Raw genomic sequence first — 25,683 nt, 5'->3', positions numbered from 1 at the left:
TCTCCTGAAGAGATGATCAATGGGCCGTGCCAGATGCACTTTTTCCTCGACAGCAACGGAAAAAGACAGTCAGGACATCTGCAGAAAGATTGTCGCAATTTTCAGGCAATGTTAAGGTGGGCAGAGCATGCTAATGCTCGGGCAGACCTGAAGAAATCCTCGAGAACCCAGGAGTGAGATTCACTTGCCACCCCCTCCCGCGATTACAGATGACAATCGACATCAGCTCAGAATAGCGGCAGCGCCTCCACCGCCGCCCTACGTTGATCCTAACTCTAATGGAGCGGTCTCGATGATTCAGAAGGGAAGGCCATCCAATAGAGCTCAGAAAGTAATCTCGCGGCAAGTGTTCATGGCAGAAAAAATGCCTCCACCAACAGTTGAGTATCTTAATTGGTCAGGGCAAGATATTGGCTTCACCATAGCAGATCATCCACAGCAAGTTCCTCGACCAGGACAATCAGCACTTATCCTACCGGCAGTCATCGCAGGGTTCGACGTCTCTCGCGTGTTCATAGATGGCGGCAGCAGCTTAAACCTTATGTATGCAGATACACTAAAGAAGATGAATATATCCCTAGCAAACCTGAAACCAACGGACACGAGGTTCCATGGTATCACACCAGAGAAGCCAAGTTATCCGCTGGGGAAGATCAATCTCGACGTTCAGTTTGGGACTCGAGAAAATTACAGAATCGAGAAGTTGGAGTTTGAAGTCGTAGATTTCCCATCACAGTACCACGCTCTGTTGGGACGACCAGCATACGCTAGATTTATGGCGGTACCACATTACACGTACCTGCCATGGAGGATGCCTGGACCTAAGGGACCAATCACAGTCAAAGGAAGCTTTGCGTTAGCCGATAAATGTGACAAGGATTTTCATCGGATATCAGAAACTTTCGGGATGCAAGCTGAGTATTTGGCGTCAAGGAGTATGACTGACTACGACGTGCTGCCAGACGTTGGAAGGCCAAATAAAGAATCAACTTTTAATACTGAGAAAATTTTTAAGGAGGTGCAGATTCACCCGACAGACCCGAAAAAGACGACGTCCATCGCAAACGACATGGACCTCGCATAGGAAAGCGCGCTCGTCGAGTTCCTCCGTGAGAACTGGAAAATCTTCGCATGGTGTCCAGCTGACATGCCAGGAGTACCCAGGGAACTTGCCGAGCACCACCTAAACTTGGATCCACTAGCGAGACCAATCAAACAACCTTTGCGACGTTTTTCGGAACCCAATCGCAAGGCTATGCTGTCAGAAATCGATCGACTAAGAGAAGCTGGTTTTATCAAGGAGTTGCATACAGAAGCCACATGGGTAGCAAATCCTGTGTTGGTGCCGAAGAAGAACACTAAGGTCCTTCGCATGTGCGTCGACTTTACGTGTCTCAATAAACATTGTCCAAAGGATCACTTTCCCCTCCCGAGGATCGATCAAATTATCGACTCCACGGCAGGATGTGAACGTCTTTCCTTCCTGGACGCATATTCTGGTTATAACCAGATCAGATTAAAAGAAGAAGATGAAGTAAAAACAGCGTTCATCACACCTTACGGCGTTTTTTGCTACAGAACAATGCCCTTTGGTCTGAAAAACGCGGGAGCAACATATCAGAGGATGATGCAGAAGTGTTTGGCGACACAGATTGGAAAAAACGTGCAAGTATACATCGACGATGTCGTCATAACGTCAAAAAAGGGGGCGACACTGATCGAGGATCTCAAGGAAACCTTTGACAACCTCGATAAATTCTGCCTCAAGCTGAACCCGACAAAGTGCTCCTTCGGCGTCCCAGCAGGAGAACTTCTTGGTTTTCTAGTTTCAGCAAGAGGGATTGAAGCAAATCCCGACAAAATACAAGCTATCGTAACAATGAGGAAGCCAACAAAGTTGAAAGAAATACAGCAACTAACTAGGCGAGTCGCAGCTTTGAGCAGATTCGTCGCCAGGCTGGGAGAAAAAGCGTTACCGTTTTACGCTCTGATAAAGCAAGGGGAGAAATTCCAGTGGAACGAAGAAGCTGATAGAGCTTTCGAGGATCTGAAACGCACAATCTCGACACCACCAATCTTGGTGGCGCCGAAGGAAAAGGAACCTCTCCTGCTGTACATTGCAGCCACACCCCAAGTGGTTAGCACGGTGCTAGTTGTCGAAAGAGAAAAAGAAGGAAAACTCCATGGAGTGCAAAGGCCGGTATATTTCATCAGTGAAGTTTTATCGCCTTCCAAACAGCGGTACCCGCGGTACCAGAAACTAGCATATGGAGTAATTGCAACGGCAAGGAAGTTGCGCCACTATTTTTCGGCACACCCGATAATAGTAGTCAACGAAGCACCTTTTTCAAATATACTCAACAATCCAGAAGCTACAGGGCGTGTCTCCCTTTGGGGAATAGAACTTTCCCCTCGGGACATCACGTATGAAAAAAGAAAGGCAATCAAGTCGCAAGTTTTGCCAGATTTCATTGCAGAGTGGATGGAGCTGCAAAACACGGGACCCCCAGATTTGTCGAGAACTTGGACCATGAACTTTGATGGGTCCAAGAGAGCAGAAGGAGCTGGCGCAGGAGTGATAATTATATCACCTGAAGGCGACAAGTTAAAATACGTCCTCCGGATGATGTTCCCTAACGCATCCAACAATGAAGCAGAATATGAAGCCCTCATACACGGGATGAAGATGGCGAAAGCTTGCGGTGCAACTCGATAAAAAATCTTTGGCGACTCACAATTGGTGGCTCAGCAAGTTATGAACCAATGTGATGCAGTCAACGATAGCATGATAGCATACAAGGAGGTGTACAATGAGCCCGAGAAGCTGTTCGATGGATGCGAGGTAAACCACATCAGTAGGTTGAGCAATGATGAAGCCGACGTTCTCGCAAACATCGGATCGCAGTGCCTCCCAATCCCGCCAGGAGTATTTTGGGAGGAAATAGCGGAGAGATCCACAAAACCGAAGAAGTCGCAGAAAAAAGCAAAGGAAGAAAAAGCTTCGGTGTCCCTCAAAGAAGCTGCGGAGGATGAAGAGGATCAAGAGCTTGTGATGATGGTAGAAGTTCCTTGGATGCAAGCGTACATATCATATATCCTCAGGAAAGAAATACCCGACGATCCAGTTGAGGCAAGGCGAGTTATTCGACGATCCAAAGCTTTCACAGTGGTCAAAGGGGAGCTATACAAGCGAAGTATTTCAGGGGTCCTGCAAAGGTGCGTCACACCCGAGGAAGGAAGGACAATCCTAAAGGATGTGCACGAAGGTATATGTGGCCACCACGCGAGTAGTCGAGCCATTGCAGCCAAGGTTTTTCGGGCAGGATTTTATTGGTTGACAGCAATTGAGGATGCCAAGGAAATAGTACGAACCTGCGACGCGTGCCAAAGGTTTGCCGCAAAACCTCACTCCCCGGCGGCAGAACTGACGCCAATACCATGTTGTCATGGCCCTTTGCCCTTGATATGGTGGGCAAGTTGCACAAAGCTTCGCCAGGAGGATATGAGTACCTGTTGGTCGCTGTCGACAAATTCACCAAGTGGGTAGAAGCGAAGCCAATAAATTCACCAGATGCAGCGTCGGCAATAAAGTTTGTGAAAGGCCTCGTTTTTCGGTTTGGAGTGCCTCATAGCATTGTCACAGATAACGGTACAAACTTTACGTCCAAGGAATTCAAGGAATACTGCGCAGAAGTAGGCATTAAATTGCACTTTGCGTCAGTTGGGCACCCGCAAACCAATGGCCAAGTCGAGAAAGCCAATGGAATCATCTGCAACGGCCTCAAAAAGCGCTTGCTAGGACCGCTTGAAAAAGCTCGACATACCTGGCCAGAGGAATTGCCAAGTGTTTTGTGGAGCATCTGAACAACACCAAATACGGTGACACAAGAAACTCCATTTTTTCTCGTCCACGGAGCCGAAGCAGTGTTACCAATTGAAATAGAGCATGATTCTCCAAGAGTAGCAGAGTATGACGAAGAAACATCACGAAAAGCTCGGGAGGATGATATGGACGCACTCGATGAAGCTCGAGACGAAGTACTTTCACGAGTCACCAAATACCAGCAGGACCTCAAAAACTACCACAGTCGACGGTTAAGGCCAAGATCTTTCCAGGTCGGAGATTTGGTCTTACGGTTAAATCAAAAAAGTACTGAAAAGCTCGAATCACCATGGCTAGGCCCTTACGTTGTCACGGAAGTCATTGACGGAGGAGCATACAGGATCAAGGACAACAAGACGGGGGCTCCCGAGAAAAACCCCTGGAACGTGGCGTAGCTCAGGCGGTTCTACGCCTAGAGTCGAAATATAGTCCTCCTTTGTAAAAATACAATGTACTGAAACGCCCGCGAGTTTTCAGACGCACTCTTTTCCTTTTCGGGGCACCGAGTGGGGCCGGAAAGGTTTTTAATGAGGCGGGCTCGCGGTGCTGCAATATAATAAAGATAGTGGAGATATACTTCTTATTCTTCGACACGCTCGGGGGCTCAACGACTTCAAATACATACAATATAGATAAAACTAGATTTACCGAAATATTTCGCCTTGGTACAATAATACCTCGCCAAATATAAACATCGGAAGCTAACAATTATACATATAGTATATTCGTCAAAATCTTATTGCTTTGGTCTGAAAACCTCGCAACAAAAATATAGAACTTCGACATCAAGACACTCGGGGGCTTGTAACCCAACGATGGAAAAATAAATATATCTCCTTACGACAAGAGAAAAAATCTTCGAGATAGCAAAACAGTATAAACTCCAGCTCGAGAAGCTCGGGGGCTCCAACAATATAAGCCACTTTGCAATATAAACAAATTCTTCAGAACAAAAAGAGATCGAAACAATACAGATATAATTTCTCGCAATATAGTACAGCTCAATCAAGGCCTAAGATACTATCTATGGATAAACCTCTGGTTGTTTTGTGTTCAGCATAGGTCCCTTTGACGAAGAATTCTGAATCCATCCGAAGAAGTTCGTCCATCATCGACTCGGCCACAGGAGTCACCATTTCATTGATTGTGTCAATATCATTTTTTCGCCGCGATTTCTTGGCCGAGCAATCAGCAACAATCTTCGTCAGGTCTAACTTGGGATGGCAAATGTTTATCATAATCATGGCGAACCTTGCTCTAGCAGTCAATTGAGCTCGCACAAAATTATGAATGCGGGGGGCATCTCTAAATTTCTCTAGCAGTCCAGGAAGAGTTTTTGGAGCTTCATCTCGAGGAAATAAAGTCTTGTAAACCAGGGTCAAGGTTCTCGTGCAAAAATTGAGAAATTCGCGCACCTGGCAGGCGCGATCTTGGAACCTAACAATTTGTTGGGTCCGTTCAGGGGTGGCCCAGAACAGACAGCCATGGTTAAGAGAAAGATTGACGAGAAGATTTGTTCTGACATTCACTCTTTCATCTTCAGCGGCAGCGTCAAGAACAGATCCTATTAAGCGGCAAGGCAAGAAATTTAAGGGGAGGCACAGTAAAGTAAAAAAGAAGTAGTATGAGGTTGCAAAAACATACCTAGCATATCCGTGCTAGCTTCAGACATTAGCTCGAGCATGCTATTTTCTCGAGTAGAAGCCTTTTCAGCTTCCGACACAGCAGCATCCTTGGCAGCTATGGCCTCTTTGGCTTGTTGGAGAGCAATTTTCTCTCTTTCAGATGCTTTTCGAGATTGTTCCATCATTGACAGAGTTTGCTTTTTCATGGATTGAAGCTGTTGTCGAAGTTCTTGCAAATCTTGCGACAAATGTTTGCTTGCAGAACCTTCGATGAGGTTATCATCGACTAGCGTTTTCTTCGAGAAGGAAGAAGCAGGTGAAGTATCGGCAGAACAAGGGTTGGCGGAGTAGTTATCAAATATTAACTGGAAAAGAAAGTCTCAGGATCAATAATAGGGCAAGGGAGAATTTCATTAATTTCCAGAAAAATTACATAGATATTACAGAAGGAGTTCTCCAAAAGGACTACTAAGATAATTGTCGCCAAAGCTAATATGGCGACAATAACAAAAGAAACAGAGAAAGCAAAAGAAGAGGCATTCAACTAGACCTCCGGCCTTGATGAGCTAGGAGTTGCAGATGGCTTGATCCCGAGATAGGCCAGAATTTTCTTCGTGTTGGGCTTCGCCGCCTTGATCAACGACCGCCATTTAGTTTGTTCTATCTGCTCGGTGTCGCCAACTTTCATCCAGTCCAACGGTTCTTTGGTGTCAGCGACCAAGGCAACGGTGCTCTCGCCAGCAATCTTCATGTTCTCCTGGCGCATCTTCAGTCCAAGATCCTCCGGTGGATTGAAGTTCTTGGCAAGGGCAAGAAAAGTCTTGGGCTCCTCTTTCTTCGGGAAGAAGTAGGGGAACAGACTCGATAATCCTGCGTCAGCATGCGCCATGCCCTCGCGAACTTCGGTTCCATGAAACTCCAGATAAGAGAGTGCGTCAAGGAGAGGATCATCGGCGGGATTTTCTAGATCAAATTCTTGGTTTGTTTTACCTGCCGCAGAAAATATATGTTGGTCGACAGCAAGCAAGAAAAAGCAAGCCTAAGAAAGATAGAAGGGATTGACAAAGTTACCAAGGAAGCGTCGATTCTGCGTGTTCAAACGCTTAATGATCGCCTGTTCACGAGTAGCCTGTGCGGCCTTGTGCTCGTTTAAAGCAGTTTCGGCATCATCAAGCCTCTTTTGCAGATCGTCGACACTAGCAGCTTTTGCCTTGGCCTTCTCAGCCTCTGCTTTAGCTTGGCCAGCGTCAAGTTCAGCTTTCTTGCGAGCCGTTTCACTTTGCTCCAGTTTCTGAGCAAGTGTGTCGACAAGCTTGTTGGCTTCTGCCAGTTTCTCTGCCAAAATAGTAAAGAATCATCAAAATGGTGACAACATAGGAGCAAGAAGCTATAAACAAGGGGCAGCAAAAAAGTTATTACCTTCAGTCTTGCTGGCATACTCGCGGTACCCAATGAATTGGGCACCGATGCGAACAAGCTCTTTGATCATAGGCTATCAAAGAAGAACAAAGAGAGAAAACGTCGGTATGGGAAAAATATGAAGGCATGAAAAAGCAAACAGAGGAAATATAGATAATGACAAGAAAACCAAAAAACTTACATCATCCAAGAGAGAATTGGAGGAGCTACCCAATTGGAGGGTAGGCTCCGGGATTGTTTCAACCCTTGTCCTTTTTGGTGAAGGGACAAGAGGGCTTGAAGGAGGAGTGGTGGCGCCAACGTTTTGTTGAGGAGGCGAGGATTCCTCTCCCTCAACTGGCGTCTCCGAAACAATTAAAGTATGTGACATGCTCGTTCGAGCAGCCACATCAAGAGTCGGTACTTCTTCCTCATCATCACTGCGATTAAAAATCGACAGCATAAAAAGCAAGATACGATAAAAAACTTCGAGTACAGAAATAAGGGGAAAGAAAAGTGACTTACGAGCTGATGAGGGATTCAAGATATGGATCATAAGTTGCCTTCTGACGTGAAGGACCAACTTCTTCGGCTTTGGAGGTGCCGGAATCATCGACATCATTCCTCTTCCTTTTGTTCCTTGGAGAAACAGCAGGAGGAGGAGATTGCGCTGACGCAGTGCCTTCGGAGGCAGCATCCTTCTCAGAAGATCCCGCAGATTTAAGAGAATCCACGGGTTCATTCACAAAGGAGGGGGCCTCTTGGTTGTCATCAGTGACAACGGCCCTTTCCTCGACTTCTCCACCTTCAGGAAGAGGAGGAAGCGAGACAAGATTTGGATGGTTCTGTACAAAAAACAGGGGTAGATATCAGAAAAGGAGTTACAAAAAAGATAGCAAAGCAATAACAAATCAATCGACAAAGGTCACCTTGGGAAGTGGATTGGCGGCGCTGAATGGTTTTACACGGCAAGAAGAAGGGACAGGATCTTTTTTGCTGAGAGACGAGATTTTTCGGACAAGTTTTTCTAAGTCCTTGACCTCTAAATCCGCTGACAACCGATCTGCGTCCTTGTCGCTAGCATATTTCCAGAGAGGGTATTTGCGAGCCTGAAGCGGCTGCACTCTAGTCCTAAGAAAATATGCCGTGATTTGGATACCTGACAACTCTTTGCCGCGAGTATTTTGCAACTCATGGATTCGAGTCATCAGGGCTTCTATCGCTATTTTTTCTTCTTCGGTAGCCTCTGCGTTCCAGGAGCGGCAGCGAAGGATTTTCTCGGCACCATCGAAGGGAGGGATGTTGTCTTCAGCACATCCATGGTTTTCTTCCTGAATGTACAACCACTTCTTGCGCCACCCTTGAACAGAGTCAGGAAGTTTGACGTCGAAGTAATCGACGGTGGGGCGAACAGAAATAACAACGCCGCCTATATTATAGGCGATGTTGGGAGAGCCATTACGGTGACAAAAGAAAATGCGCTTCCATAGCTGAAAGTGCATGGAGCCCCCATGTGTGGTTTTGGTAATTAATGACAATCCCTATGGACTAATGTTTGCATTGAGTTATACTTGTAGGAGTTGTCCATAGGCAATGCTTGAACCATATGTTGGCTTCAAGGTTGTTATAAGAAGAAATTGATGAAGGATATCAAGTGTCAAGTATGTCTTGAAGATGAAGATGAAGTGAGCCCTCAAGTTATCTCAAGACATCAACATGATGAAGAATGAAGAAATGATGTGCAAGTTCAAGATGAGCCAACTCGAAGAGATCATATGCTTGAAGCTTGCCATCCATATGGTGTTCATGGATATGTGAAGTTGCGCCGAAGAAGAAGCTCTCCCATGGTGGTTTATGGGGGAGTAATCTACAAGATTTCGTCCAGCAAGCACAAGCAAGAAAGGCGTTCCATCTTGTTGCGGTCAAGATCGTCATCATCGAGCTCAAGTGGAATGCGCAAGATTAAGGTTTGCTCTTGATAGGGTTTCTTTCTCACCGGTCTCATAGTGTAGTTGGAGACCGGTTTATAGTTTAGTTGCCGTACTATCAAGAGGGCTCTCGAGTGAGTAACTCGATCATATCGTTCGGAGAGAGCTCAAACCTTTGCATCCTTGCATCATCTTTCTTGGTTGTTTTTTTGGATCTTATCCATGTGATGTTTTAGAGCTTGTGCGTATTCTCATGACAAGCTCTAGTTCATCAAGAATGGTTTTTGCTTGGGCAACTTGTTGCATTTTCGAGGTTGGAGGTTTTACCGGTATGTCTTTCTTAGATAGGTCAAAACTTTCATCATTTGTTTCTATACTCCTTTGCTGGACTATGATGGTTCCCTGCATGATCTTGTAGAGCTTGTTACTAGTTTCGAAACGAGTCCAAGATCATCAAAATCGGAGTCCGGATACTCAAGTTATGCTTTTTCTAAGTTTGCCAAAAAGGAGGAGTTTGGGCTGAGCGGTAGTACCGCCCGAGCACGAGCGGTAGTACCGCCCGTGCACGAGCGGTAGTACCGCCCGAGGTACCGCCCGTGGTACCCGGGAGCCATTTGTGGCTCAGTACATGTGCCAGGGAGGTTGGAGCCCCGGCGGTACCTTGGCCGGTACCCCGGCCGGAGGCTCCGGCCTCCCCTCCCGGCCCGCGCGCCCCACGCCTCACCCTGGCCACGTGGCCTGCTCCTACTCGCTGCGCTGCTCGACCATGGCCGGTAGTACCGGCCCAACCTGGCCGGTACCTCCGGCCTCCCCCTCCCAGCCCAAAGCAGCCTCCAACGGGCAGAAAAATTGGGCCTCCTTTTTAAGCCCCTCTCTCTCTCACCTTTTGCATTGCTTCTTCCTCCTCTCTTCTCAAGCTTTGCTCCACCATTGTTGTTCATACTTGAGCTTGAGATCTTTCTCCCCAACCAATGTTTCTTGCATCTACTTGAGAGAAAGTTTGAGGGGATCTAGATCCACACTTTGACCAAACCAAATCACCTCTTTGTGAGTGAATCTTTGGGATCTAGATCTTGGAGAATTTTGTGTTCTCCTCTTTGTTCTTCCTCTCTTATTCCCCCAATAGCTTTTGTAGCTTTGTTGGAATTTGAGAGAGAAGGACTTGAGCATCTTTGTGGTGTTCTTGCCATTGCATTTGGTGCATCGGTTTGAGTTCTCCACGGTGATTCGTGGAGGTGAAAGCAAGGAAGTTGTTACTCTTGGGTTCTTGGAACCCTAGACGGATTCTAGGCCTTTGTGGCGGTTTGTTGGGAGCCTCCAATTAAGTTGTGGATGTGTGCCCCAATCTTTGTGTAAGGCCCGGTTTCCGCCTCGAAGGAAATCCCTTAGTGGAACCGTGACCTAGGCCTTTGTGGCGAGGGTCACCGGAGATTTAGGTGAGGCGCCTTCGTGGCGTTCGGTGTGTGGTGTGAGTACCGCATCTTGGGGTGAGGCCTTTGTGGCGTTGGTGTGCATCGAGCAACCACACCTCAAGGTGAGCCTCTTGTGGCGTTCGGGAGCACTAAGCAACCGCACCTCTCCACCGGAGATTAGCACTCGCAAGAGTGTGAACTCCGGGATAAATCATCGTCTCCCGCGTGCCTCGGTTATCTCTATACCCGAGCTCTTTACTTATGCACTTTACCTTGTGATAGCCATCGTGCTTGAAGTTATATATATCTTGCTATCACATGCTTGCTTGTATTGCTTAGCATAAGTTGTTGGTGCACATAGGTGAACAATAGTATATAGGCTTTGGGCTTGACATAGTAAACGCTAGTTTTATTCCGCATTTGTTAAGCCCATCTCGTAAAAGTTTTAAATCGCCTATTCACCCCCCCCCCCCTCTAGGCGACATCCGTATCCTTTCAATTGGTATCAGAGCAAGGTCTCTCATTCTTAGGCTTCACCGCCTTGAGAGTAAAGATGTCGGCTAGAGGATTAGTGCACGATAACAGTCTTATATTAGATGGCACAAATTATGATGTTTGGAAAATTTGCATGCTTAGTCATTTTCGGGACATTGACCCTCATATGGAGAAAATTGTAGATATAGGTTTTTCTCCTCCTATGGATTCACAAAATCTATCTTTAGAGGATGAGAAAAATTTATATCTCAATTCTCAAGCTTCTTATGTTCTTATGAATGCTTTGCGAGATGTAGGTCTTTTTCCATACTTGCCTTTTTGGAGCGCTCATGAGTTATGGACAAAAATTCAAGATAAATATGATGTGTCCAATATTATTAAGGATGATTGCATTGCTTCCACTTCCGGCCGTGATGAGTTCTCATCTTCATCCACTTCACCAAAGTGTGTCAAGACACAAGGTAATGATATGGTGAGTGGTGATGAAAATTGCAATGTTGATATTGAGCTTTCTATTGAGGATTCTTCATCTCTATCTCATTGCAATGCTTCATCTACGGACTCAAACACATCTAGCACTAGAAATGATTTACATGCTTGTGTTGATAGTCCTTGCATATCATGTGTAAGTTGCTTGAAAAAATCTAATGATGATATGCTTGCATTGTCTTGTGGCCATGATAAAAATGATTCTATTTCCTCTAGTTGTTGTGTGTCTAACAATGTAGAGGAAACCAAAGATTCTATTGGTCAAGACAAGATCTTGAAAGGAGCCTCAAGTAACTCCTCATCTTTATCTCACGGTTCTCATATGTGCCTTATGGCCAAGGGTTCCACGGTATCTCCTACCATGGAACCTCATACTTCTCATGGTGATAAGGATGAGGATGTTTATGAAGAAGAGGATTGGGTTGTCTCTCTACGCGATAAGGGTAAGAGTGTATTCAAGATTATTTGCAAAGATAAAATTGCTAGCACTCACTTCTTTGAAATCTTGACTACCGCTATTGAGAGCCAAAAACTTATTTGGATGCATGAGAACACCATTGATAAAAAGGGTGCTCTTGAACGAGAGTATGCCGATGATGTAGCATCATTAAAGAATGAACTTGAAGAAGAACAAACCATCAAGGAAGCTCTTGAGGAGACCTTTGCTCTAGAATTGTCTAGAGAAAAGGAAAACCATGATAGAGCTCTTGAGATGGCAAATGAACTAAAGCTAAAAAATGATAAGCTTGTGTTTGTTAATGCTAAACTCCTTGAGGATTTTGAGCAACTCAAAAAGGGCTCAAGGGTCATTGAGAGTGCGCTCACCAAACTCACCGAGTTGCATGAGCAACTTAAAGCTTCTTATCTAAAAGTGCATGCCAACTTGCCTTCTCCTATTGCTATTGATAATGATGCTTGTGCTACTAACTCTACTTCTTGTGAAGCATCTACCTTGAAGGAGAATGTTGAGCTAAGGGCTCAACTTGATTTGCTAACTTGCAATTATGGGAAATTGGAAGAAAATCATGGAAAGCTTTCTAGCTCCCATGAGGATCTTCTAGCCTCTCATGATAGGCTAAAGTTAGCTCATGAGGCTATCATATCTAAAGCAACATCTTGTGAGCCTCATGTGGATACTAGCACTACTACCCAAAATGCTATATTGCCATGTGCTAGTCCTAGTAATTCATCCACTCATAATATTGCTAAATCTTGTGATGAATTATCCTCCTTGCCTTGTTGCTCTAACAATGAAGGTTCTACCTCCTCTAGTACTTGTGTTGTTACTAACCATGTAGAGGAAATCAAAGAGCTCAAGGCCCAAGTCACTTCTTTGAAGACCGACTTGGTAAAGAGTCATGAAGGGAAATGCAAACTTAACACGATGTTAAGTGTGCAACAATCCCCCAATGACAAGAGTGGACTTGGATTCAAATCCAACAACAAGAACAAGTCCAACAACAACAACAAGAAGAAGAAGAAGGGCAAAGTACAAGTCAAAGACCCGGCCAAGATTGTTTGCTTCAAGTGCAAAATTGAAGGGCACCATGTTAGATCTTGCCCTTTGAAGAAGAAGCAAAAAGGGAAGCGGCCTCAAGCTCAAACTCATATTCAACCTCAAGTTGAAGAAATTCCACTTCCCAAGAAGAATCAAGCCAATGCTCCCATTGTGGAGAAATCTAGTGAGAAGAAGGAGAAGAAAAGAACTTGCTACATATGCCGTGAGAAGGGCCACATCTCCTCCTTGTGCACTATTGGTACCTCATCCAACTCTATCACCATTGATGATGTTTATTCTCTTCTTAAGGATGAGGGTGGCAATGTGTTTGCCAAATATGTTGGTGCTCAAAGTGGTGTCAAGAAAAGAACCATTTGGGTTGCCAAGCCTATTGTGACTAACCTCTTAGGACCCAACTTAGTTGGGGACCAACAATCCAAAATTTGATCAATAGGTGCTTGTTGGAGGGCATTGGAGACTTGGCTACATCATGAAGAATTAAGGGATCTTCATCATTTATATTATCTCAAGCCAAGTCTTTTGGTTATCTTACTTCTATCATACACCCAATGTTCCTCCTTGCGGTAACATGTGCTCAACTCATTTATATTGAAAGTTACTCGCCCCTGTGCATGTGTTAGTTTTGTTCCTAACATGTGTTTGTATATGTTGTACATCCTACTTGTTTTTTTTGAGAAATCAAGTCTATGTATGTTAGGTTGCACACCATGTATTTGTGCTTGTGTTGGAGCCTCTTTGCATCTTGTTGTATCTTATATGGCTCTTATGAGAGATTAATGGACTATAACATTTTGGGGGAGTGATATGCCTTTAGGAATTTCACAATCCTAACAATGTGTGTACATGAGGAATATCACTTAGAATTGACATTGCAAGATTATCTAGTCTCTATGTGGTATGTCATCTTCATGAGAAATTCAAATTCTAATGTTCATTAATATCTCTAGTTGGATCTTATTTGCCTCTTGTGAAAATAAATTCCTTATCACATTATGGGGGAGTAATAAGCTTTGTGCATATTACAATCCTAGGAAATGTGAACATTTGAGGTTGTGTCACATAGAATTGATATTGTAAATTATCTCTCATATGTGACATGTTTTCTCAAACAAGTTCCAATTTGCTTAAATGGCTTCATTGCTAATATCTTTGTGGATCTTATTTGTGAAAGTGGTCCTTAGCATGGTTTTTCACAATGTGTCCCTCAATACATTTTTGGAAAAACCATATGCTTCAAGTCATACTATTAATTGCTTTGCATGTTGGTATGAATACTATTAATTGCTTTGCATGTTGGTATGAATACTATTAATTGCTTTGCATGTTGGTATGAATACTATTAATTGCTTTGCATGATGGTGTGACTAATTGAAGCTATCAAGAAACTCTCTTTGCATGATGGTTAACTCTTATCTTTTACCATATGCTTTATTTGGTGTAGATATGATCTTACATATACTTACAAACTACCACCGGGAAATATTTCCTAATACCTCTTGTCCTAGGACAATTGGCAATCTATTATGAGGTAGATATTTATTGATCATATCTACATTGGCTCTTGTATTTATATTGCCTTATTTATTGCCATGAATTTGTTGTGCTTTGACTCCCATGTGTCTTCCTTGCATCTTATGGATCTAAGTTGTCTATTCAAACTTTCTTAGCATTTTTAGTAGATATATGTAGCGTGATGATCCTAGTTTTGTGCATTTTGTATCCATATTCTAAATCCTAGATAATGCACCAAACTTGGGGGAGCTCTTCTATATTATTAGAATGCTTAACATCTCTTGATCTTTATCAAAAATTTGGTTTTGGGAGACATAAAATTTTCTTTTTGGTACTTTGTGCCATGATAAAAAGTTTCGAGGGTTTGGTTTATTTGTTGGAACCTTGCTCTCTTGGGAGTTGATTATCTCATTCCTTTGTGTTTAGGTTTAATTAGCTTCTTATAATGAGATAAGTCTTTGGAGTCAATCTTGTGTTGATTTGATTCTTTGATATAATTTGGACAACCTTTGTCTCTTGATTTATTTGGTGTTTTGTCCAAATTGTATCTTTCTTTGGTTCTTGAAAGTATTATGCGTGCATATTTAATATATGTATATCTTATGGCATGGGTTACTTTCTTTGATCCAATATATAGGGTAAACTCCATCAAATCCTAATTTGATTAAGATGTGCATGAAATTCAATTTCATATCTATATGCACATAGAATTGTGGAGTTTGTCCTATATGTTGTAGTGTGTCTAACTACTTCGGACCCAATTAGTTTGGGGACCATTTTGTACTTACCTTTGTGTTAGGTACAATGGATATGCATTGGATGCTTGTCTCACTCTTGGAAAGAAGTGGTGACTCAATGGTAACTTGAGGCAAGCTAGGATGGTCAACGAACACATATCTACTACATCCACACCAATGCTATCGTGGTAACAAGTATCTTCTCATGCATACTTTTCTTGTATCCAACCTTATGGTTGCATCTTGGCATGAATCTCTTGATTTGCAAATGTTGTGCTTTTTGCAAAAGTCTTAATGAAACCTCTTTATTCAGAATGTGAGTAATTTGAGATGAGTGCATTTGTTGGGAACTATACTAAATCATGCTCATGATTCATCCATCCCAACTATGCCTATCTAGCAATTTTATTGCATATCAATTCCTCAAGGCTCTCACATGTGCAATATCGATGATAGTGCAAATTGAGTTATTTGTTGTGGTATCCTTTCTTTGTGATACTTGTTGCTCCTCTCAAAGTATCTCAACTATCATCTTTCCCGTGTTGATATTTGTGATATCTTTGATGTGTTTGTGGTTGAAGTTCATGAATGTACAATAAGATAAAATTGAGCCTTTGGCCATGCTATTACGCAAAAATTCTTATTGGTATATTGCATGACTTCATTTTGGATATCATACTACATGTCTTGTGTGTCTATTTTGTGTGTGCATGTTTCTTTGTGGATAAATATCTTAGTGATGTTGTCCACTTAAAGAAACTTATACACATAAGAGATGATACATCTCCATTTTATATCTTATTTATTTGTTGCGTGTTGATTGGTCATGCTAAGCAATATAATTCATTGAAGACTATGATGATGCTTTTTGATCATCCTTGTAATAGTCTTATAATATGCTTTATCGTGTCTTTCACATATCCTCTTGGTTGAGCCTTTTTTATTATGTTGCCTCTTACTTGTTGCTCAACTATTTGTTTGTTGCAAGTGTTAAGCTTATTTTTTTATCTATGATCTATTACAAATGTGTGTGTTTTAAATGAGGGAGTGAGGATTCCATGTTATGCATATTGTATTCAAATACAACATTTTAATTTATGCATGTACCTTGGGGAGCTTCCTCATTTGATTTAAGTGCACTATCTTGTGGTGATCATTAGAGTTTGATTCACTTGGTATTTTTTGTTTTTGAATGATATTATGGGAGTGATGATTCCATGTTTGTGCACTTTATACTCCAATGCAAATTGTCTAGTTTTGTGCACAAACCTTGGGGAGCTTCCTCATATTATTTAGAGCAATCTTCTTGATCTTATCATAATATCTATCTTTCTTTTGGTATCCTCTTTGTGGTTCATTTGGTTGCTTGCTTCATTCGTTGAAGCTTCTTGACTTTGTTATCTTTTTGCAATCTTTGATCCTATCTATAGTGTGATTCCTTCCGAATATTCGTCATTGGATACGTGCATTTGATTCCACTCAAATTATGAGAAATGCACACGCTATGGAGGAACTCTCACTATATTGGCCTTCTAAATTTTTCACCCATTTCGGCAATTGGTGCCAATGGGGGAGAAGTTTGGAGGGTTTAAGGGAATGTGGTTATGTCTTTGCTTTGTGCTTAAGCATGTGCCTTTATTGGTGCCTTTATTGCATTGCATCTTGTTGCTTTGCATAGTTGAATATTTAGAGGAAACTCCACTAGGCCTTGAATGCCAATATATGCAATGAAAGTCAAGATCATTCACACATGCATATACTATGGGGGAGTTTGCTCTATATATTCAACTTGTTTGTTACTTCAATTCCTTATATAAACCCTCTCAAAGAGATTGTCATCAATTACCAAAATGGGGGAGATTGAAAGTGCATGGAGCCCCCATGTGTGGTTTTGGTAATTAATGACAATCCCTATGGACTAATGTTTGCATTGAGTTATACTTGTAGGAGTTGTCCATAGGCAATGCTTGAACCATATGTTGGCTTCAAGGTTGTTATAAGAAGAAATTGATGAAGGATATCAAGTGTCAAGTATGTCTTGAAGATGAAGATGAAGTGAGCCCTCAAGTTATCTCAAGACATCAACATGATGAAGAATGAAGAAATGATGTGCAAGTTCAAGATGAGCCAACTCGAAGAGATCATATGCTTGAAGCTTGCCATCCATATGGTGTTCATGGATATGTGAAGTTGCGCCGAAGAAGAAGCTCTCCCATGGTGGTTTATGGGGGAGTAATCTACAAGATTTCGTCCAGCAAGCACAAGCAAGAAAGGCGTTCCATCTTGTTGCGGTCAAGATCGTCATCATCGAGCTCAAGTGGAATGCGCAAGATTAAGGTTTGCTCTTGATAGGGTTTCTTTCTCACCGGTCTCATAGTGTAGTTGGAGACCGGTTTATAGTTTAGTTGCCGTACTATCAAGAGGGCTCTCGAGTGAGTAACTCGATCATATCGTTCGGAGAGAGCTCAAACCTTTGCATCCTTGCATCATCTTTCTTGGTTGTTTTTTTGGATCTTATCCATGTGATGTTTTAGAGCTTGTGCGTATTCTCATGACAAGCTCTAGTTCATCAAGAATGGTTTTTGCTTGGGCAACTTGTTGCATTTTCGAGGTTGGAGGTTTTACCGGTATGTCTTTCTTAGATAGGTCAAAACTTTCATCATTTGTTTCTATACTCCTTTGCTGGACTATGATGGTTCCCTGCATGATCTTGTAGAGCTTGTTACTAGTTTCGAAACGAGTCCAAGATCATCAAAATCGGAGTCCGGATACTCAAGTTATGCTTTTTCTAAGTTTGCCAAAAAGGAGGAGTTTGGGCTGAGCGGTAGTACCGCCCGAGCACGAGCGGTAGTACCGCCCGTGCACGAGCGGTAGTACCGCCCGAGGTACCGCCCGTGGTACCCGGGAGCCATTTGTGGCTCAGTACATGTGCCAGGGAGGTTGGAGCCCCGGCGGTACCTTGGCCGGTACCCCGGTCGGAGGCTCCGGCCTCCCCTCCCGGCCCGCGCGCCCCACGCCTCACCCTGGCCACGTGGCCTGCTCCTACTCGCCGCGCTGCTCGACCATGGCCGGTAGTACCGGCCCAACCTGGCCGGTACCTCCGGCCTCCCCCTCCCAGCCCAAAGCAGCCTCCAACGGGCAGAAAAATTGGGCCTCCTTTTTAAGCCCCTCTCTCTCTCACCTTTTGCATTGCTTCTTCCTCCTCTCTTCTCAAGCTTTGCTCCACCATTGTTGTTCATACTTGAGCTTGAGATCTTTCTCCCCAACCAATGTTTCTTGCATCTACTTGAGAGAAAGTTTGAGGGGATCTAGATCCACACTTTGACCAAACCAAATCACCTCTTTGTGAGTGAATCTTTGGGATCTAGATCTTGGAGAATTTTGTGTTCTCCTCTTTGTTCTTCCTCTCTTATTCCCCCAATAGCTTTTGTAGCTTTGTTGGAATTTGAGAGAGAAGGACTTGAGCATCTTTGTGGTGTTCTTGCCATTGCATTTGGTGCATCGGTTTGAGTTCTCCACGGTGATTCGTGGAGGTGAAAGCAAGGAAGTTGTTACTCTTGGGTTCTTGGAACCCTAGACGGATTCTAGGCCTTTGTGGCGGTTTGTTGGGAGCCTCCAATTAAGTTGTGGATGTGTGCCCCAATCTTTGTGTAAGGCCCGGTTTCCGCCTCGAAGGAAATCCCTTAGTGGAACCGTGACCTAGGCCTTTGTGGCGAGGGTCACCGGAGATTTAGGTGAGGCGCCTTCGTGGCGTTCGGTGTGTGGTGTGAGTACCGCATCTTGGGGTGAGGCCTTTGTGGCGTTGGTGTGCATCGAGCAACCACACCTCAAGGTGAGCCTCTTGTGGCGTTCGGGAGCACTAAGCAACCGCACCTCTCCACCGGAGATTAGCACTCGCAAGAGTGTGAACTCCGGGATAAATCATCGTCTCCCGCGTGCCTCGGTTATCTCTATACCCGAGCTCTTTACTTATGCACTTTACCTTGTGATAGCCATCGTGCTTGAAGTTATATATATCTTGCTATCACATGCTTGCTTGTATTGCTTAGCATAAGTTGTTGGTGCACATAGGTGAACAATAGTATATAGGCTTTGGGCTTGACATAGTAAACGCTAGTTTTATTCCGCATTTGTTAAGCCCATCTCGTAAAAGTTTTAAATCGCCTATTCACCCCCCCCCCTCTAGGCGACATCCGTATCCTTTCAATAGCGCCCAGTTAGGCTGGACGCCAAGGAAGGCCTCGCAGAGGGTGATGAAAATGGAGATATGAAGGGTGGAATTGGGCGTGAGGTGGTGAAGTTGCAGACCGTAAATAAAGAGCAATCCGCGGAGAAAAGGATGAATGGGGGCGGAAAGACCGCGGATGAGGTGGTCGACAAAACTTACCCGATACCCCATTGGAGGGGTTGGGTAGCTTTCCTCGCTAGGGAAGCTCAGCGCGTTGGGCTTCTTGCTGATCCCCAGTTTCTTCAGCAAATTGATGTCCTGGGTGGAAATCTTGGACCTTTCCCACTCCGCGGTTCCTAGATCCACGGCGGCCATTGATGATTCCGGCGTGCTGTGCCTGGTCAAACGACGCGGTGGCATCAACAATGGCGCAGGAATGCAGCTTTGAGAAGATGAGCTTAGGGGATTGAGGAGCGCAGGAGGAGGTTTTGCAGAGGAGAGCAGAGGTGCGGCGTGAGCGGAAGTGCTCGAGGAGGAAGAAGGAGATCTTATATAGAGGTGCGGCGAAACGGCGGACCGTTGGATAGAAAAAATGAGTGGCAGATGATAACCACGTCGAAGTGGGGGTAAAAAAGTATTTTAACATTGGAGGAGTTACGGTACGTGCGCCAGAAAAAGCGGAGGACGTGTGTCCTCCACTTGCACGATGTGTCAAGATAGTGGATCAATTGGGCCCGCAAGGCAGTGGGAGGAGACTTCTCGCGATTTTTAACTCGTAATCGTGGCTATCGTCAGCAATAACGTCACCTTGGCAGAAGAAAAAATTTGTCTTAACAGTTTCATAAAAGGCGATATGGAAAAGTAATGCTAAGCCTTTGATCAAATACAAGTTTTTGATCAAATGCTCGGGGGCTACTTTGGAAAAAAGAAAAAAAAGACAAAAATAGAAATGGCGTGAGCCTATGATCAAATACAAGTATTTGTTCATAGCCTCGGGGGCTACTCCCATCGGGAGCGCTGTTCGCGCACCCGAGCAATTGTAAAACTTCGGGAGAGGAAGAAAATATAGCGGCATAAGGCGTGGAGCCTACAACCAAGCACAAGTCCTTGGCTGTAGCCTCGGGGGCTACTCCCATCGGGAACGCTGTTCGCGTACCCGATGAAATTATGAAAAAGAAAGAAAGAAAAAGAAAAAGAAAGATAGCAGATCAAAATAGTATATTTCGAGTTATAAATAACTCTGCATATACTCCCATCGGGAGAGAAATATAAGTCATCTTTGACTCAATAAAATGTGCCATTCCAACAGCCGAATAAGCACTCGACAATATATTCTCAGAACGCCAAAGTTGCGATCAATTTCTGAATGCCGCAAATTTGCGAAGGTAAGACCCCAGATCCATTCTGTGAGGCGTGGCATCGCCAAAGACTGCGCTCTGCTACTTTTATCCGTATCAACAGATACGAAGAAAAATCCTAACGGACGCGTTAGGTACCCGATAAATTTTACTGGGACTCGACAGAATGGTAAGACCTTAAGCGGCACCTGTCGAAGTTTACACCAGTATCCCGAGATCATGTCCAGGGATGTGATTTTGAAGTAGGTTTTTGCGGATTGCCACTAGAGCAGTTAACTAGTACCTGATCCGTCAGATGAACTAGCCCCAACTACCATTATCCATGTACAATATAGAAGTTTATACGAAGAAATATAGAAAAGTTAAAATGTCGAATAAAAATAAACAGTGGAGATTTTCCCTGACTCTACAATTCAAGAAAAATCTCGGGGGCTACTGACATAGGCATCCCAAATGGGCCTGCCGAAGATAGTACCCGGGTTTACTGAAGGCCCATTACCCGAAGAATAAGAAGATTCGGAAGCCCAAGATACTATTAAGAAAAGTTAGAGTTGTAATAGGAAGTATTATTTGTAATCTTGCGGTATGAGTTAGAAACCTTCCCGGACTCTGTAACTTGTACAACACGAATCCCTCGGCTCCGCCTCCTATATAAGGGGGAGTCGAGGGACGCAGAAATCATCGAATCATTGTTTCCCAAACCCTAGTTTCATAATCGTCGAGTACTTTTCGGCTGAAACCTTCGAGATCTACTTGCCCTCTACTTCCAACTAAACCCTAGTCTACAACCTGTAGGCATTGACAAGTTAATACCTTGTCAAGTACCGAGTTATCCTCTCTAGATCCAGGAGGAGCTCAACTATGATGTACATATATATGGTTTGTAATATTAAGTGAGTAAATAAAGGACTAGCTATATTTCTGTTGTGCATACTCTAAGAGATGTAATATTTTCGGATTGGTACTTCATAACTATTATGTCAACGGCTGACGTAATATAGCATGCAATGATATGCCGGATCACCACATAACCGGGACTAGAGGCTGTTCTGAATCGGGACAAAATGTCCGATTTCTACTAGTGGATGGATTCGAGAGATTTTATTGTAATTCATAGTTATAGGATTTACTTTATAATTTATTGGACTTATGATCCAAAGCATGCACAAGAAATGGTTGTCAAGTTCACATAAATTACAGGTCATCTAAAAAAGCTTAAGCTCGATTCAAGTCGCTGATATAGTTCGTCAGAAGATTGAACCGTTTTGCGGCGGCTTTGGATGTCGTGACCTCGTTGGAGGCGTCATTTTTTGGAGTCTTGGAAGCCACTTGTTATCGATGCCTGCACCACTGGTTTGGGTCGTGGTCTTCGGGTACCGTCGGTGTGCGAGTGCCGCTGGCTTGCTTCTTGCGGCTTGCCTCTCCCTGCGAAGCTTGAAAGGCCTAGCCGTCTCTTTCGGCTCTGTCTTCCTTTCCAGGGATGTGGCCCGGGCAGTCGTGGTGCTCGTCGTGCTAGTGTCATTCGACGGCGCTTCATACCTAGTTGAGCTAGGTCGTGTGGCCAAGTGTGGTTTTCGCTGGTTTTCCTTAAAACTGCGCCATGTAGGTTTTCTTTGTCTGGTTTTCCTTAGGGCATCTCCAACGGGGCGACACAAACAGACATTTTTCGTCCGTTTGCATCTGCGCGGACAAAAAATGCGCTCCAGCGGCTAGACGCAAAACGTCCGCAGCGTCCGTCCTGACGCAAACGTGGACCAAATATGCGCCAGGAATGCGTCTCTGCGGACGTGTCCGCGCATCCGTTTGTGTCCGATTGGGCTGCATGCAGCCCTCTCTCCTCCTTTAATCACACATGCGTTCATTTCTAGCCACACAAATAAACCTTTCTCTCTCTCCTCTCTAATCACGCATGTGGTCCAATAAATGCGTCCCTGCCGCTGGAGAAAGGGCAGACGCATATGGACATGCGAACGTTTTTTATGTCCGTGCCCGACGCAAACGGACATAATATATGCGTCGCCCCGCTGGAGTTGCCCTTATAAACCGGACACGGGTGTCGAGTTTGTATCGGTTTTCGGTCGGTTTTCCTTATAAACCGGCTAAATTTCCCTCTTCTTAATGAATAGGCAGAGCTCCTGCCGGTTGCTCCAAAAAAAAAGATTGAACCGTTTTTGTGTACCTTCAGTCGACCGTCTATCAGCGATCAGACGGCTAGAGTTCTAACAAGGTAAAATCACTTGACAAACCCCGGTAGCCTGGACGGCCTCGACCGCGCAGATGCCTTCTCTCCACCACCACCCAGCCTCCGCCGCCCTGTTCTTGGCCGACGCCGGCACTCTCCGGCGCTCATATCTACGCCTCATTTCCCTCTCTTCCACCCTCCGCCACCTCGACCAGCTCCTCGGCGTCTCCCTCGCCTCCGGCCACTATCCCCTCGACCCCGCCCCGGCCACCTCGCTCCTCCTCCGCTACGCCTCCTTCCGCGCACCTCCCCGCCACCTCCTCCGTCTCTTCCGCGCCTTCCCGCTCCCCGACCGCTTCCTCCGCAACGCCCTCCTCCGCTCCCTCCCGTTCCTCCGCCCCGACCTCCTCTTCCCCTCCCCTGACTCCTTCTCCTTCGCCTTCGCCGCCACCTCGCTCACCTCTTCCTGCTCCCGTGGCGATCCCATTTCTCATTCCTCCGCCGTCCGCGCGCTGCACGCGCTAGCCGTCGCCGCGGGGTTCTCGGGGGACACGTTCGTGGCGTCGGCATTGACCAAGGTCTACTTCATTCTGTCCAGAGGTGACGACGCACGCAAGGTGTTCGACGCGGTGCCGTCGCCGGATACTGTCCTTTGGAACACGCTGCTCGCCGGTCTGTCCGGTTCTGACGCCCTGGAGGCCTTCGTGCGGATGGCAGTGGCAGGATCGGTGCGTCCTGACTCGACCACGCTGTCATCGGTCCTGCCGGCGGCGGCGGAGGTGGCAGATGTGACGACGGGAAGGTGCGTACACGCGTTCGGGGAGAAGTGTGGGCTGGCGCAGCACGAGCATGTTGTCACTGGGCTTATCTCTCTTTATGCCAAGTGCGGAGACATGGATTGTGCGCGGAGTCTCTTTGACAGAATGGCGGGGCCAGATTTGGTGGCGTACAATGCCTTGATCTCTGGCTACTCGGTTAATGGCCTGGTTGGATCATCGGTTGAGCTGTTTAAGGATCTGGTGGCCTTGGGCCTGAGGCCAAACTCGAGCACGTTGGTGGCACTGATCCCGGTGCACAGTCCATTCGGGCATGAACAACTTACTTGGTGCTTACATGCTCATGTTGTCAAGGCCGGGTTTGATGCCAATGCTCCCGTATCGACAGCTCTTACCACTCTGTACTGTAGGTTGAACGATATGGACTCTGCAAGGAAGGCCTTTGATGCAATGCCTGAAAAGACCATGGAATCATGGAATGCTATGATATCGGGGTACGCCCAGAATGGTTTGACAGAGATGGCTGTTGCACTCTTTCAGCAAATGCAGGCGCTCAATGTGCGGCCAAATCCGCTCACCATATCCAGCACTCTGTCGGCCTGTGCACAGCTTGGAGCTTTGTCATTGGGGAAGTGGGTACACAAGATCATCGCCAACGAGAACCTCGAGCTCAATGTTTATGTCATGACAGCGCTCATTGACATGTATGTCAAGTGTGGAAGTATTGCTGAAGCTCGGTGCATCTTCAACAGAATGGACAACAAGAATGTGGTTTCCTGGAACGCGATGATCTCTGGATATGGCCTCCATGGTCAAGGTGCTGAAGCATTGAAGCTCTACAAGGACATGCTCGATGCGCACATTCTTCCAACAAGCTCCACCTTCCTGTCAGTACTCTATGCATGCAGCCATGGAGGATTAGTGGAGGAAGGGCGGACAGTCTTCCGGTCAATGACCAGTGATTACGGTATCACTCCAGGAATTGAGCATTGCACTTGCATGGTGGACCTTCTTGGCCGAGCTGGCCGTCTCAGTGAGGCTTTTGACCTCATCTCGGAGTTCCCCAAGAGCGCCGTTGGACCTGGCGTATGGGGGGCTCTACTTGCTGCTTGCATGGTTCATAAGGATGGCGACCTTGCAAAATTGGCCTCCCAAAAGTTGTTTGAACTAGAACCTGAGAACACCGGGTACTATGTGCTGCTCTCCAATCTGTACACATCAAAGAAGCAGTATTCTGAAGCAGCTGTGGTGAGGCAGGAGGCCAAGAGCAGGAAGCTAGTGAAAACACCAGGGTGCACTCTAATCGAAATAGCTGACAAACCACATGTTTTCATGGCTGGTGATCGTACCCACCCACAGTCAGATGCCATCTACTCATACTTGGAGAAGTTAACTACAAAGATGATTGAGGCTGGGTACCGAGCTGACACAGAAGCGGCATTGTACGATGTCGAGGAGGAAGAGAAGGAGCATATGGTGAAGGTGCACAGCGAGAAGCTGGCAATCGCCTTTGGATTACTCAATACATTACCCGGGACAGAGATCAGGATCATCAAGAACCTTAGGGTGTGTCTGGACTGCCATAACGCCACCAAGATTATATCCAAGGTGACGCAGAGGCTAATTGTGGTTAGGGATGCATCGAGGTTTCACCATTTTAGAGACGGGGTTTGCTCCTGTGGTGATTACTGGTGATTCACTTGATCTCATTCTGAACAGCTGACTGATCGATTCTTTTGAGGCAATAATCTCTTGAGAGTATTTACTCTGCTAAAGAATTTTGTAATCATAGGACGTCAAGTTTATGAGGCTGGGAGAAGTATGAGAACCGAGTGATGACCAGCATATTCCATTATCAGTCTTTCCCTACTAGCGCCGCGGTTCTGTTAACCCAAGGAACAGATTCGCCAGTGTACTACAATTTTACCAGCTTACAGAGAAGATCAACTGCTTCCAGCCACAGTGTTGTTCATAAAAACATAATACTGGAACTAGAACGCTTGTAATTGATTAAATTGCGCTATTGAAGTGCCAATTGGCATCTGATGTGAGCTACAGAAAATAATATATATATAGCTTTTCGTACAACTATGGTTACCAATGTGCCCAGAATTGCTATTAGCCAAAACACAAGACTTTTTTTTTCCAAACCATACACGAGAGCTGCATTTATCTATTAAGAAGAGAAGAAAGCAAAATGA

General features: G+C 45.1%; 1 protein-coding gene across 1 annotated transcript; it reads left to right on the top strand.

Moving 5' to 3' along the window:
* Positions 1-22,771: 22,771 nt before the first annotated feature.
* Positions 22,772-25,434, top strand: LOC127317922 (pentatricopeptide repeat-containing protein At4g30700). The gene has a single exon (XM_051348522.1). The coding sequence runs from the start codon at positions 22,802-22,804 to the stop codon at positions 25,175-25,177; it is 2,376 nt and encodes a 791-aa protein (XP_051204482.1). The 5' UTR covers positions 22,772-22,801; the 3' UTR covers positions 25,178-25,434.
* Positions 25,435-25,683: the final 249 nt, after the last annotated feature.

This window comes from Lolium perenne, chromosome 7 (assembly GCF_019359855.2).
Source record: "Lolium perenne isolate Kyuss_39 chromosome 7, Kyuss_2.0, whole genome shotgun sequence".
Classification (NCBI taxonomy): Eukaryota; Viridiplantae; Streptophyta; class Magnoliopsida; order Poales; family Poaceae; genus Lolium; species Lolium perenne.
Note: the sequence above shows the minus strand (reverse complement) of the source record. Positions and strands in the feature narration are given on the sequence as shown.

Bases quoted from the DNA above. Each gene is read 5' to 3' on its own strand.
- LOC127317922 (XM_051348522.1), top strand. From the start codon at position 22,802: ATGCCTTCTCTCCACCACCACCCAGCCTCCGCCGCCCTGTTCTTGGCC.